This window comes from Pyxicephalus adspersus, chromosome 1, assembly GCF_032062135.1.
Source record: "Pyxicephalus adspersus chromosome 1, UCB_Pads_2.0, whole genome shotgun sequence".
Classification (NCBI taxonomy): Eukaryota; Metazoa; Chordata; class Amphibia; order Anura; family Pyxicephalidae; genus Pyxicephalus; species Pyxicephalus adspersus.
Genome location: NC_092858.1, coordinates 113,389,789 through 113,405,383, shown reverse-complemented (window position 1 = coordinate 113,405,383; position 15,595 = coordinate 113,389,789). Strand labels below are relative to the sequence as shown.

The following is a 15,595-nucleotide window of genomic DNA, read 5'->3' as shown; positions in this document are numbered from 1 at the left end:
AGAGGAGGATGTGTGGTGCCCACCTTCAGTGCAGCAATGGGATTTCATTTCTTTGATCACCATACCTTCAGTAGTTGTTAACCACATGTTTTACCGTCGGGAATAATGTTGTTTTTGTAGTAAATTTAAGGTAGCAGATAATTTTATCGGAAATATTTATACTCACAGATGTAATAATAAATGTACCCATGTGAAAGGATGCTTGCGGCATTCTGGTTCCCGTAACTTTTATCAATTAAGATGTCAACCTGCAGAGCTAAAGGATAAATATAGAGAATTTATCGCGGGAGTTTGGAATAAGTGCAATACGTTATACCTCTGTCTCCCTTCAGATGGCGCTCTTCCCAGGTCTATCAGGATCAGGTGAAAGATAACCCGCAGTTCACATTCATTGTAACGCAGTGTCTGGTATGGCTCTGCAAACAAAACCTCTGGACTGAGCTCCCCATGGAGCTAAAGTGGTGTTTTACAAGTACAGTACTGAAAGGGTAATTATTTTATTATCTTCATTCATAACATGAGCGCTAGAGTGTATTTTCCTGCAGCTCCGCAATACATCCCAATGCAAGAACAGTACCAAATGAGAGGACCCTAAACAGGAAATGCACAACACTATCCAATGTACTATGACGTAACGCAGCATTTTGATGCATGCAGAAAGAAGGTCCTTACCCATGCCAACCCTTTACCTTGCTGCCTTAAAAAAATAATAATAATGAAATAATGTAAATAATATCTACTTCAGGATGCCATTACCTTTACATTCTTTCAAAAAACCCAGAGCATTCAATACAGTGGAAAACTAAATTCCAATAACTGAAATCTAGTATTTATATTGTTTAATTAAAAAAATGGTAACTGGTTTTAAGGGAGACTAGCAGGAAGCAAAATGGAAAAACAAAACACTGCAATGTACAATAACAATGCATTGAGGTGTATGCACAATGTATATAAAAATAGTTTAGAGAAAAAGGTGGGGAAAGGTATAGCTGGTGGTTCGTCAATATATGCCAAGCCTAAATGTACAAGAATATTTGAAACAATAGGGAAGAAAAGTTTTTTTTGGCATAAAATCAATACAAGTTTACTTATAACAGGTGCGATGTACAAATTATTCAATTAAACTGTGATTTGCAAAGCAATAATTCCATCAAACAATTCTGCTAAATATTAAGATGTTCAAGATATATGTACAGTCTCAATCCCCACGCGTTTCGCCTAGTTGGTTTCCTCAGGGGAATATGGGGACTTGTATAGCAGGGGTATGAATATAAATATGAAAAAGCAGCAAAAAGTGGAAGTGTTTTAATCATGGGAGATTTCAACTACCCTGACATTGACTGGAGTAATGGTACTACAGGAACAGCAAAAGGGAGGAAATTTGTGAATTTAATACAAGATAATTTTATGGTACCGTTTATAGAAGCCCCAACTAGAAATTATACTCTGCTGGACCTAGTTCTTTCTAAAAATGCAGAGCTTATAACAAATGTGCAAATAAAAGAGAATCTGGGTAGCAGGAAAGATAAAAACATTTAATTTTAAGAGAGCAAATTTTCCATTATGCAGGGTGGCTCTCTGTGACTTGGACTGGGAGATAAAAAAAATGAAAACTGAAGGAAAGTAAGGCAACCCCTCAAAAATGTTTTAAATATATTATTAGCAAACAGATCACATCTGAGCATGTAGGCCCCTTAAAGGATGTAACTGGGTTGGTAATTGGGGATAAGGACAAGGCAGATTTACTAAACACTTCTTTTTTTTTAACTCGTGTGTACACGAAGGAAAATGGCAGAGCTCAAGTCCAAATTCATAAAAAGCAATGTCACTGCCTTAAATGAGTCACGATGGCTCAGAATTGATATGATTGAGAAACAGCTGGGAAAAATTAAGGTTTGAAAGGCACCAGGACCTGATGGATTACATCCATGTGTCCTCAAAGAGCTGACACCGTACCTCACAGACGGTTAATATGCAAGTTACGTTCAATAGGTTTAAAAAAGTCAATCTGTAAATGGATAGAGAACTGGCTTAAAGATCGCATCCAGAGAGTTGTAATTAATGATACATACTCTGAATGGTCTAAGGTTATTAGTGGTGTACCCCAGGGTTCAGTGTTGGGACCTTTACTGTTTAAAATCTTTATAAATGATATAGAGTTTGGGATTATAAGTACCATTTCTGTGTTTGCAGATGACACCAAACTATTTAATGGAATTAGGTCCATACAGGATGTCTATAATCTACAAGCAGACCTGGATGTACTGTTTGATTGGGAAGTCAAGTGGCAAATGACATTCAATATAGATAAATGTAAACTTATGCACTTGGGAGCTAACAACATGCATGCTTCATACTGTCTAGTGGGAATACATTTGGGGGAGTCAGAAATGGAAAAGGATCCGGGGAGGAGGAGGAAAAAAAGTTTAAGCTCCGGATAAGGAAGGGATTCTTCACTGTAAGGTCTGTAAAAATGTGGAATCAGCTCCCTCAAGAAGTAGTTTCAGCAACTACTAAAGATTGCTTTAGGAAAAAGCTGGATGTTTTTCTAGAAGCACAGAATACAACTGGGTATTAAGGCTTTAAAGTAAAAATACCAGTGACCGTTGATCCAGGGAACATCCGATTGCCTCATGGAATCAGTAAGGAATTTTTTTCCCCTATTGAAGCAAATTGTACCAGGGTTTTTTTTTTTGCCTTCCACTGGACCAACTATGTCATATAGGGTTTTATATCTGGGATATGTTTATTTCCCTAGTGGTTGAACTTGATGGATTTATGTCTTTTTTCAACCTAACCTACTATGTAACCATGTAAAATAAACTTCCATGCTTTTTGCGTGAAAATACAGACAGAATTAGAACGCTAGGGGGATTAATGGATTATGGATTATTTTAAGGCAAAAAAAAGCCTTTCTTTCTTCCCTATTGTTTCAAACACAATGTATATAAACAAGCTATGTTTTATAACTCTCAACACAATGCTTATGGTGTGACATAACCCCTAGGCCTGCATAATGTGCACTTGTTTTATATTTTTTCTACAGATCAGTGTTTTCTCCAGTAAAGTGTGGCTTCTAAGAATGTGCTAACGGACTGTAGACATTCTACAGAAGATCATCAACGACTTCAAACACTACAGAAGGTGGTCAGGGGATGTCAACATTCTAGGAAAGGTTCTAAGTAACTAGACATTCTACAAAAGTAACCATAGACTGATAGGACTCAGACAGCAATCTTTTATAGGACTTCATATACTCTACAAAAGGATCAGGGACTGCAGACATTCTATGATGGGGAAGTAGAAAAAAGCAAGTATTCCCCAGTTGTACCCTTGTGCACGGGGCAGCAGCAAAGCAAAGAACAGGTGCACCATTACCTACAGCCCTCTCTGTAGGTACCTGTTTTTCGGAAAGATACGTACTAAAAATAAGTACTTATTATCTTATTTGTGTCTGTATTTATCTTATCCAACCCAGACTGCACACTGGATATAATTGGCTATTCACCTGTGCATCCTAATTAAGAAATACTTTGAAATTAAATTATTTTTGTGGTGCTACGGGATCTAAGAAATTTGTTAGCTTGTTGCTACCTGTGCACAAATATACATAAAAGGTTTGTCTCACACAAGACTCAGACTTGCTTTATCTCTCTGTATGACAGCTACAGAGCAAAAAACTCCTTTGTCTTTTGAATATTTCTTCAGCATTACCTGAAACAGAGAAAACACAGAAACGCCCTTGTTTTGAATACTGCTTCTGCCTGTTGTAAGAAGTCTGAACTCAATAAGGGTATAGTTAGCCTGGGAAATGTGCTATTTGGGTATTCCACAGAAACCCTGTTCTTACTGCTTATCATAAACCTTGAACAAATATTTATTAACTATTTCTGCAAAGAAGGTAAAGCTACGTACACACTTCCAATTATTATCGTTGGTAAACGAACGACCCTGCACGATATCTGCGAACGATCGTATAGCACCGATCCTGTACATACAGATAACGACACGATCGTTCGTAGATATTGTACACACAATAGATGCGATCGTTTGAGCGATACAGGAAGTGACGTACACGACAGGAAGTGAACGAACGTTCGTTCATCACGCATGCTCAGACCATGGACGATCAATGAACGATCGTACACACGAACGATGGTCAACGATCGTCGTCCAATCCGATCAGCCAGTCTGGTCGTTCATTTCCAACGACTTTCCTCGTTCGTCGGCGTCGTTGGTTACTTTTTTTACGAACGATTTTTGCCCAAACGATCGTTCGTCGTTCATTTTGAACGATAAAAATTGGAAGTGTGTACGCAGCTTAAGTGAGTAATACGCCTATGGACAAGACATATCCTAGTTGGAGGTCCCAAATGTACTAGGCAAGTATGATTGTATGCAGATTGTTTGCTGAACAAAGAATGGCCTCATTGTCCTACTTTTGTTGGTGGTTTTGTTCCTCCCTGCTATCACAATAACACATACTATTATAAAGTGAAAGCACATTACAAGATTTATACATTTGCAAAAAATTAACACTACAGATGGAATTATTCACAGATGTGCAGTGTTTGCAGTAAATTCTGCCCATCTGCCATTCACCACCACGCTGAAGATGCTCGGCAGTTGGCCCAAGGGAACTTTCTATGTCCGGTGTAAATCTTCCATGATTCCTCTTGTTCATCAGAGACTTAATTCAGCTCCCCTACTTGTATTGTTGTAAGGTAACCTGTATTTTGTAAGGTAGTGCTGTTATCTGGTAATATGTATAAACTGTAAATGCACATTTTAGTGTAATATATTAAAATTATTACAGGTATTATAATTACCTTTCAAACTATTGGAGCATGGGGATAAAACCTATTCCCTTAACATATCTGATGTAATCTGTTTTTCACTGTTAAAATGTTTGTCAAAAGTTGTAATAATGTTCACAAATGTATGGTGAACTTGCTTTCAAATCTTTTATAAATATGCCGCGTATTTTAGTATTGTTATAAATGGCTTAATTTGCATCAAACTTGGCTGATGTAGTATAAATGCAGTTTAAATGTAGCCTAAAATTAAACAAACATACACCGCTCACTTTATAAACATTTATAAATATTTGCATGGGAATTTTGTCTTTTTTTTTTAGTAAAAGTGACCAGTAAGAGCTCTTGAGTTGCATTTCAAGCAATTTAAGGGCTCAATAGTTCAGCTAGGAGGCACTTTAACTGTATAGGGATATGGCAAAAGCCACCCATATGTTCCCATCTGAATCAGCTTATCCATCAAGTTCAAAAGCTGTTGGAACAGAGCCTTCAGCATCTAGATTCTAATGAAAAATTCTAGCCCAGAGTCACAGTCTGGGAAATCAAGGACTAGCTGAAAAACAAAAACCAATGGCATTTTAAAAATATCAGTTTAAATAAAGGTTTTTTGGAGGACATGACCTGGACACGTTGACATAAGAAAGCATTCTATTTTGAGCTTGTCACTTGCCTGGGAAACATCAACACTGGGCTACTATACACCTATTCAATCAACATTGCGAAATACCGGTAATTCCCGAGTTAAGGACATCCAACATACAGACAACTCCTAGATACCAGTGGGTCTTCCCTGCTCGCTCGTGTGCAGGCCGGATCCTTCATGGGGGGCGGTTTGCATGACTTTCAGAAGAAATCTTTTGCTACACTGGGTGATCATAAAGACTGAGCTCTTCTGGAACATCTTGTAGCGCTTTAATGGTCAAGACAAACTGTGTAGTTGTTTCTATTTTTGCTTATCAAAGCAAAGCAGCTTTTTTTTTTATAGCACAGTGAGAATTTTGTACAATAACTGGCACCATGCTGCCTATTATGTTGAGACAAACATCTGTCTTAATTGCATTCATTTAAATAATGTACCAGTTCCGAATTACATTTAAATTCAACTTAAGAACAAACCCACAGTCCCTATCTCGTATGAAACCCAGGGACTACCTGTATAGGACATAGACTTTATGGCTTTAGCAATCTCAGGATGGAATCCACCTTCTTCTTCATGGTGAAACAGGACTTGCAAGAGTTATTTAGTTAGTCTTAACTTCACGTATTAACACAGGCTGTACGCGCTAGGGTAGACAGAATGAAACTGCTTGCCATAATCAATAAAACAGCTAATTGCAATTTAAAGCAGGACATTGCTAAAGTCACTGACAGGGCAGGGAGGTTTTGAAGGGCTTGCATAGATTCTTATTCATTGAGTAGAGATTCACTGGAAAAAACATATGGTTTTGGGGTATCGCTCCAGACAATGGAGCAGACTCCTTGTATGTTGCAGTGCTAAGTATTTTTACTTGACTCTTGAGGGATTCACCTTTGATGTAGATTGGGACCTTGTTTATCAGACCCCGAAATAGCCCAGGATATTTAATACCAGTATAGACTGTATATTGTTTCAACTTCTCCACCTCCCCCTTTTGCCCCCTCTCCCTACTTTTTGTTTTCCAGCCCCCTCAATTGTCTTACCTTTTATCACTTTCTCACTATTCTTTTTTTGGCTCTGGCCATTCTCCTCCTTCCTCTTTGTCCTATCCCTCCCATTCCTAATATCTGGTTAATTTCTGACTTGCTCTACTTTTTACTCCTTTTTTTTCCTTCACCTTTTGAAAGACTAAATCAAAACTTGAACAAGAAAGTTGGACAACAGTATGAGTAAACACATATGGTTGTGAGTACTTATGATCACCCCAATTGCTAAATACATTTTAAAGAATTCCAGTTTACTGAACGTAAAGCTGATCTACTGGCTTCAGTAACATAACCTAAATATTCTAGCACTCAACTCCATATTCATTTGGGGTTATTGATTCAGAAGGTATCAAAGGCAGAGAATCATATCTCTAATCAAGCAATCAGGTCAGGTCAGCAATGATTGCGATATACAGTATATAAGCTCTGTATAGGTCCACTTAATGTCTATCAAGCATCTGGAGTGATAATTACCTCTTCAGGATCCATCCAATTATATTAGTCCAGTAAGTTATATATTAAAATGTACCAGTCCCTGGAAAGGGACATCTTTTGAACTCTTAAAGCATCAATTGTTTATAACACATGAGTCTGAAATAAATAAATCAAGACAGAGCCCTTGAAATAACTTTAAGGGCTTAGGGAACTCTTGCAATAATTACTATATCAACAACTCACAGTACATAAGTGTGGTGGTCAGTGGAAAGTATGCCACCCTTCCAGATAGCTAAAAAGAATCATTGGTATCAGTTGAACTGACCTGAAAGGCACAGAATGCTCATTGCTCAAGAAACCCCAAGCAAACTCTGAAGGAACCCCACGGTTTCACAGAACCCTGGTTGAGAAACACTGAGCAAGACTTACATATTCTGTTTTTGACACTTTCCTTCTTGTGTAATGACACTGAATCTATTAGCACTTTTTGGTGCATTAACAGTCCTAAATACTACCTGTAAAGGGCTGTCAATGTTTTTCTGGGGGGGGGAGGGTCAAGAAGTTGTATTTTATGATAATTAGCCATCACTTATGTAAGGAGAGAAATCTGTACCCAAGTCATGTGGTATAACTGAGGCCCATGATGGAGTAGGTGAGGCTGCAAGCTCTGAAACTGACTTCAATCTGGAATAGCTTTGTACTGGAGTAGTGATCAGTAGCAGATGAGTACCCAGTATTGTCTTTACAGGTACAACCTTCATCATGTGTTTGCTGACAGGGTTGCTTTAACAAAACAATTTCATCAGCATCAAGTACATTGTAAGGTGGTATAGTTTGCTTACTAATGGCCCCCCCAAAAAAACTCTAACAATGCACTGAACTGTGAATGTACAGTATGTCCATTTGAAATGTTTAGGTTTGCTGTAATATAACAGACAAAAACTCAAGGGTAATTAAACATTAGGCAATCTTATTTAAATTTTGTACATAAAATTAGATTTATTGCAATTAAGGCTCATAAGAATAAATAGATCTTTAACTCATTTTAATAGGGAAAGAACTCCAATATTTTTCAGTAAAAATGTTGACCAACAAATCCACAAAACTCCAAAAGGCAATGTAAACTGCATGCCTTTTGTTTTTTGAATATAGGGTTTCTATTGTGAAAACCAAGGCTTAAAGAAAAAAAGTGTCACAGAAGACACATGGAGGTTGTTATTACTAAAGCTCTACTTCTGAAAGTGCTAGCTGTCTGGCTGTCATACTGATCCTCCTTTATTTAACATTTTGAGTCACCTACTTAAAAAAAATGCTGAGCTTTAGTTTTCCAGGTCAGGGACCTAATGTACTAAACATTGTGGGCAGCAAAATAGCCAAGCAAATACTATTTTTAGAAAGCGATCAATAATAGCCCAATATTCCTCTCTTGCCTGGATAACTTTAAAATCACCTGAGGGCACATTAAAATATTTACATGTTTTTGATACCCTCAAAATGGTACCCCACGGTTTAATGTATGAAGAATTTGCAAATAAGTAATAAATAATTTAGACAGGTTGCTTACCAAATTTTCATAATACAGATGGTAGTTGAGCATTTACTGTACATTACATACATGTATTTAACATCAAAATGTATCAACTTTTCATATAAAGAGTCAAAATACTTTGGTTCTAAAGTTGACATACTTAATGTGGCCTGCACTTAAAGGGACTGTGATTATATTTTTGTTATTGTTTGAAGTCAAGATCCTCCACTTCTTGGGGGGCTACTCCGGAACTCATGCCACATTTTTACAAAAGGCTCCCTCTTTTTCCAGATGAGCTCATGTCCATATAAAGCATACCAGCTGTAAAAAATAAATATGTATGTAATGAGCAAGTACAAGTTTATCAGAAGTAAAACTTAGTATCACCATATGATCATATATACATCAGAAAAAGGATAACAGTCTTACATAAATACAGTTAGGTCCATAAATATTTGGACAGAGAAAACTTTTTTCTAATTTGGTTCTGTACATTACAACAATTAATTTTAAATGAAACAACTCAGATGCAGTTGAACTGCAGACTTTTAGCTTTAATTTAGTGGGTTGAACAAAAAGATTGCATAAAAATTTGACGAACTAAAGGTTTTTTTTTTTTTTTTACAAAATCCCCATTTCAGGGGCTCAAAAGTAATTGGGCAATTGACTCAAAATCTATTTCATGGGCTGGTGTGGGCAATTCCTTAGTTCTGTCATTATCAATTAAGCAGATAAAAGGCCTGGAGTTGATTAGAGGGGGGGGGGGGGGTGTATGTGGAAGAATTTGCTGTGCACAGACAACATGCGGTCAAAGGAGCTCACAATGTAGGTGAAACAAGCCATCCTTAAACTGCAAAAACAGATAAAACCCATTTGAGAAATTGCTACAATATTAGGATAGGCAAAATCTACAGTTTGGTACATCATGAGAAAGAAACAAAGCACTGGTGAACTCAGCAACATCAAAAGACCTGGACGTTCACGGAAAAAAACAGTGGTGGATGATCGCAGAATCATTTCCATGGTGAAGAAGTCTACCAAGAAAAGACTGCATGAAAGTAAATACAAAGGATGCACTACAAGGTGCAAGCCACTCATATGTCTCGAGAATAGAAAGGCTAGATTGGACTCAAAAACATCTAAAGCCAGCACTGTTCTGGAAAATCATTCTTTGGACAGATGAAACCAAGAGTAACCTTTACCAGAATGATGGCAAGAAAAAAAGTATGGAGAAGGCGTGGAACAGCTCATGATCCAAAGCATACCACATCATCTGTAAAACATGGCAGAGGCAGTGTGATGGCTTGGGCGTGCATGGCTGCCAGTGGCACTGAGACACTAGTGTTTATCCATGATGTGACACAGGACAGAAGCAGCCCAATGAATTCTGAGGTGTTCAGAGACATACTGTCTGCTCAAATCCAGCTAAATGAAGTCAAATTGATTGGAAGGCATTTCATAATACAGATGGACAATGACCCAAAACATACAGCCAAAGCAACCCAGGAGTTTGATAAAGCAAAAAGTGGAACATTCTTGAATGGCCAAGTAAGTCACCTGATCTGAACCCAATTGAGCATGCATTTCACTTGTTGAAGACTAAACTTCTAACAGAAAGGTGCACAAACAAACAGCAACTGAAAACCACTGCAGTAAAGGCCTGGCAGAGCATTAAAAAGGAGGAAACCCACTGATACAACTCACTTATGTTCTGAGATCCTTGCCGCGGCCCAATACAATAGCCCGATCGCTTCTTCCTCTAGAGGACTTGTGTGTAACTGGTCAACCTGTACGGGGCACACTTTCCCATGCCTATCAAACCCTGTTATCTGTATATACGCCAGAACTCCCTTTATTTGTATCACAATGGGAAGCTGATTTGGACACTTGTTTTACTGAAGCCCAGAGAGATATGTTGCTCCATTTCTGTCATAAGGCGTCCATTTGCAACAAATATCAGGAAACCAACTACAAGTTGGCCACTCGCTGGTACAGGACACCCGTGAAGCTTGCTAAGATTTTCCCGGGGTCGGATAGCACCTGCTGGAGATGTGGCGACACACAGGGTACGCTACTGCATGTTTTCTGGAAATGCTCAAAATTACAATTATATTGGAGCTCGGTAGCTAATATTATCTTAAAGCTTACAGAAGTGGATATAAGGGGCAATCCGGCCCTGGCACTTCTTCATGTTTCGGACATGTCCCGCAGGTGCTATAGTAACTCTCTCCTGAGACACCTTCTCAATGCAGCTAAGGCCTGTATCCCAGCCTTATGGAAGAATACTGCCCCTCCGACGGTAGTACATTGGTTGCAAAGGGTTGCTGATATATATCACATGGAGGATATGATATCCACAGACGCTAAGAAAGCGGAAAAATTCGCACAGACTTGGTACCACTGGATCCATTTTATCACTACTGAGGAATATTGCCGTTTGTTACGACCACCCCCCAGATACCTGAGTATTCTGGGATGGATGCCCAATTGCATTCTGCCACTGTTTCAGAAATGTGATTGATTCTATAGCTGATATCAAGGTTCTTGCTACTGATACAGCACAACGGGTTGGTTACAATGTTTGTATTTCTATGCGGTTGGCCGTTAAGCCACAAGCTTGAAGATATGTATTGATAGAACCTAACCTTGCTGTATGTTCTTTTTTGAACTGTATGTTATGACCACTTTATTTGCTTTTTTCTGTATGTACCTTGATATCTTTTAATAAACCCAGCATCTGGTGATGTCCATGAGTTCAAGACTACAGGCTGTCATTGCCAGCAAAGGGTTTTCAACCAAGTATTAGAAATGAACATTTTATTTTCAGCTTTTTAATTTGTCCAATTACTTTTGAGCCCCTGAAATGAAAAAAAAAGCTTTATTCTTCCACGGGAGCGACATGGATGAGGAGATGCTGTCAGGTATCAATGAGGTAAGTAAACTGGAGTTCATTTTAGGGCTGGGTTGGTAAGGGCATATTTAACATTGCCTCAAGATTTTCCTAGTAAATAGCATGGGGGAAAGTAAGTCATACTCCAGAGCATCATATTCTGATGAGTGGGCAATACCCATCTCTCCTCAATCTCTCACCAGATACTGGGGAGATGGAGAGCAGACAAGGCTGCCTCCTATAGGCCCAAATAAAGTCTATAAAAGTCCATCTGCAGTTTCTGGAGGACTCGCTTAGGGATTTCTACTGGTAGTTTCAAAATAGTTCAAGAATTTTTTGGAGTAGCATCATTTTTAGGGAGGCAACCCAGCCTAGCAGGGAAAGATGGTGGTGTTTCCATTTAGCCAGGGAATCCCTAAATCCCTATATAGAAGGGGGGACATGATATAAATAAAGGAGTGGATATGAGGAAGTAATATTCACATCTAAATATTTTATATGGGATGTTTTTCCATTTAAAGTGATAGGAATTTTGGAGCATATGAGCAGTCTTAATCTTATAACCAGAGAGCTAACCATCTCTCCATTTCCTTCGAAAGGTTTGGGAGAAAAGTGGAGGGCTGGGTGAGAGTGAGAAGGATGTCATCGGCATACAGAGAAATGGCGTGGGGGCTCCACAGATGTCAGCACATTTGATGTCCATAGTGGCCCCAAGGGTTCTATTAGGAGGATGAACAGTAGGGGTGATAGTGGACAGCCCTGTCTAGTCCCATTACGAATAGAAAAGGAATTAGACTTAGCGTTTGCTTTACTGTGGCTAATGGTGTGGTGTAAAGAGCACTAATTGCATGTAGGAAAGGTTCCTTGCAGTGAAGAGTAGCTAACATTGGTTAGCTAAGGCGATCAACGGCCTTTTCTGCATCCGGAAACCTGTCTGATCTTTATGGATTATCTTGGATAAGCAGTTCGCCGGTATCCTAGTTTAGGTCTAAGGTCTTTAGTTTGAGCATTCCGAGGGAGCTGCACATGAGAGACCGTGCTGTATGGTTTACGATATCGCTAAAAGAGGGATGCCATTTTAGTTAGATCATAATGTGGGATGCCCTTATTATCCTTGTTTCCAAATGGGAAGGAGTGAACCCTACCATTACCTAGTAATTTTGCATAGCAGATCAAGTGTAGGGCAGTGCAGAAGCTTCTTCTCAGGGACTTGCAGGGAGTGCAGCAAGGCAGCCCTCTGAGCCTCCGTGCCCTTCTTGATGCGTGTAGCCAGGGCAATACAGTGTCCCCAAATTACCTCCTTACCTGCCTCCCACAGGGTAGAAGTGACAACAACGGAGCTCACGCATTTCTGGAAATACTGCTCTAGAGCGGAAGAGATGGAGATCTTAGTAGATTCTTTTTTAAGGAGAAAACCATTGAGACGCCAGTGACACAGCCTGGGAACTGAGGGAGAGGTGCAAAACTCTACAGAAATGTGGGCATGGTCTGACCACATGATCAGGTAGATATCAGTTGAGACACAAGTGAGGAGTGGCAGATTTACAAAAAAGTAGTCAGGATGGGTGGGTGTCTTATGGAGTGCAGAGTAAAAGGAGAACTGTCCCACAGTTGGGTGGTGCTGAATTCACCAAGAAACAAATATTGGTGACACCTAATGAATTAGTGGAATCTGTGAGAGGGTCGATCTGTTACCTGGGAAGATGGGTTAGGGGATAGGGAAAGGCTATCAAATGTGGGGTAAAAAAATTAGGTTTAGGTCCCCTCCAACCACTAGGTAGGCATGGGTGAGTCTATGGAATAGTTTGGATAGAAAAGTAATCTGACTGACATTAGGTTCATAGATACATAAAGTGATGGGAACATCTCCTAGGTGGCAACTCAATCCGCTGCAGTGTTAAACCCAGGCATTTTTTTTTTAAGCCGGGTGGGAGGAAATTGTAGTAAGTGACATCCCCTGTGTTGTGAGTAAACTCTTCAGTAACCACCCAAAAACAGCTGGGTGGTTACTGAAAAGTGCCAGGTGCGCCCGGCTAAAAGGGGCTGGGGAGAATACTGCCCTGCTAAGTATTTAAACTCCTGGAGAGCTCACTACCCCTTCCTATTGGCGTTAAGGCCCTTAACATTCAATTATATTAACCTGAAGGCCATGGTACAGACTTGGAATAAGTACTTGGTTCTATGTGCTTGAGAAAATCCTGTATACCTAGATCCAACCAACAAACAACAGAGAAGCTGTGGCAGTGTAGGGACGAGTGAGGCACATACTGGTTGTGCCCACATGCTCTATGATGTGGGGGGTAATCGAGGGGGAGGTGTAACAGACCCGGGGGGGGGGGGGGGGGGGGCAGAGAGATAACAGCAAAAAACAAGGGAAACGTACAAGGGGAGGGAGGGGGTGAAGGAAGACTAACACATACAGGGATAACCAGGTTCTAGAAAACAAGGGGTCTGTGACTTCCACAGCTCTCTTAGCCCGCGATGCGGTGCTATGAGGCAGGGTGAGAAAAATTACCCGGGGCCTAAAGCATTAAATATTTAACCTGAGATACAACAACATTAAACAAATCAAGGCAATCACATATCAGAAGGCAATACATCATATAAACATTATTGCAAATTCTCCGACACATCTTAAGTACTCAACACCATCTGCACATGGACTAGATTATAAGGGTAGGTGTAGAAAAGGTCATGGCTTCATTCCTCAATAAACTGGTATATTTATTTAGGACTCAAGGCAAATTGATCCCTTATCACAGTAAGTATAGAAAAGCCCCTTTTAGCCGGGCACTCCACCCCCACACTTTTCAGTAACCACCTGTTTTTGGGTGGTTACTGATGAGTTGGGTCACAATACAGAACTGCCACCTGCCTACAATTTCTTCTCTCACAGCCTAAAAAAAGTCTGGGTTGAACACTGCGCCCCCTTCATAATATTCACGTTTTGTTGCTTTATAGCCCCAAATGTAGACACAAAAAAAAAAGTTTTTCTTATTGTATTTATTTAATGCAATATTTAACATAACTTAACAACTAGAAAAGTATAACGGCAGCTCAGAAAGAAAAAAAAGACCGCATCAGAATCATGTAGTAAGTTTTTTTCTGAATGATTGCCATTATATTTTTCACTTAAATGTTTTAAATTACATTGGGTAAATGCAGTCGTAGTGTAAAAATGTGTGTGCCTTTCAGGCTGAAAATCAACATATGAATATTTTGAAGAGGGTGATTCTTTTCTATACCTACTGCACATCTTCTTTGGCTTGTTGCACGTTGAAAATCATATGGCAGTCTTATAGGTATGTAAAATATGTATATCTCATAAAGCAAACAACTTGCATTTATAATCAAACTTTCCCCTTAATACCCTGAATGTACCACAAGCAAGCATGCACCATTAGGCTGTTTAATATTTATCATCTACAGATCTAATACCTCTTTAATTTCAAAACAGCATTTTGCCTTTCTGGTTAAAAATACAAAGTACAGAGTACTAAGCCAATACAAACAGTTCAAAACCTAAAGCCAAAAAAAATGATACGTACATTTCCAGCTGTAAATGTGAACATAGGAAGAAAGATGATGGCTAGTTTGGCTTCAGGCATCTTTGTACACACCGCAGCTAGAATTGTCATGATTGCACCAGACTGGAGGGGGGTAAGAATATTTTCATGCATTTAATTTACTTAATACATTTGCAATAAAAATGCTAAAAGCATCCACATTTTTAGTAAGTTACTTGTCACAAAAATATCATCCAAGCAAGTAATTTATAAAACACCAGAATGCATAAAACAAAGACGCAATTGATTTATGGTTATAAGATGTTGTACACTTCTAAGAATTAATTTATCCCTTTTCTACAACCTCATTTCAGCTCCTTCATTAATTGAGATAATCACTTATCTTACTTGAAGGGACAGCCCTTAAAATGATAAAAGGCACCAGCTGCACTTGTGGTCCAAATCCCCTAAGGTTTTGACACCCCTCTATGTGCAGCTGGGGAAATCTAACAAAGAATACAGTGGCAGCTGCTAAACCCAGCCATCTGTTTCTCATTTTCATGCCCAGATTTCTTTGATCCTTCTCTATTTCCAACACATAGACAGAAGCAGGTACTAAAAAACAAGTCAGCAAGAAAGGTGGAAAGGAGCACATTTGATCAATAAAAAGCTCCACAAAAACATTTAACAGGAGCACTATAGGAAGAGTACTGCTTGTAATTTGCACATCTGTAATTTG

At 39.1% G+C, this 15,595-nt stretch overlaps 1 protein-coding gene across 1 annotated transcript in view; it reads right to left on the bottom strand.

Annotated features, from left to right (window-relative positions):
* Nucleotides 1–7,902: 7,902 nt before the first annotated feature.
* Nucleotides 7,903–15,595, bottom strand: part of PARL (presenilin associated rhomboid like) — a 22,206-nt gene continuing 14,513 nt past the window's right edge. Inside the window, exons 8-12 of the mRNA XM_072410927.1 lie at nt 15,377–15,471; nt 14,899–15,000; nt 12,502–12,710; nt 9,432–9,508; nt 7,903–8,836 (exon numbers count right to left, since the gene is read on the bottom strand). Coding sequence (XP_072267028.1) covers nt 8,676–8,836; nt 9,432–9,508; nt 12,502–12,710; nt 14,899–15,000; nt 15,377–15,471 — 644 coding nt within the window. The 3' untranslated portion in view covers nt 7,903–8,675. The remainder of the gene's footprint in view (nt 8,837–9,431; nt 9,509–12,501; nt 12,711–14,898; nt 15,001–15,376; nt 15,472–15,595) is intronic.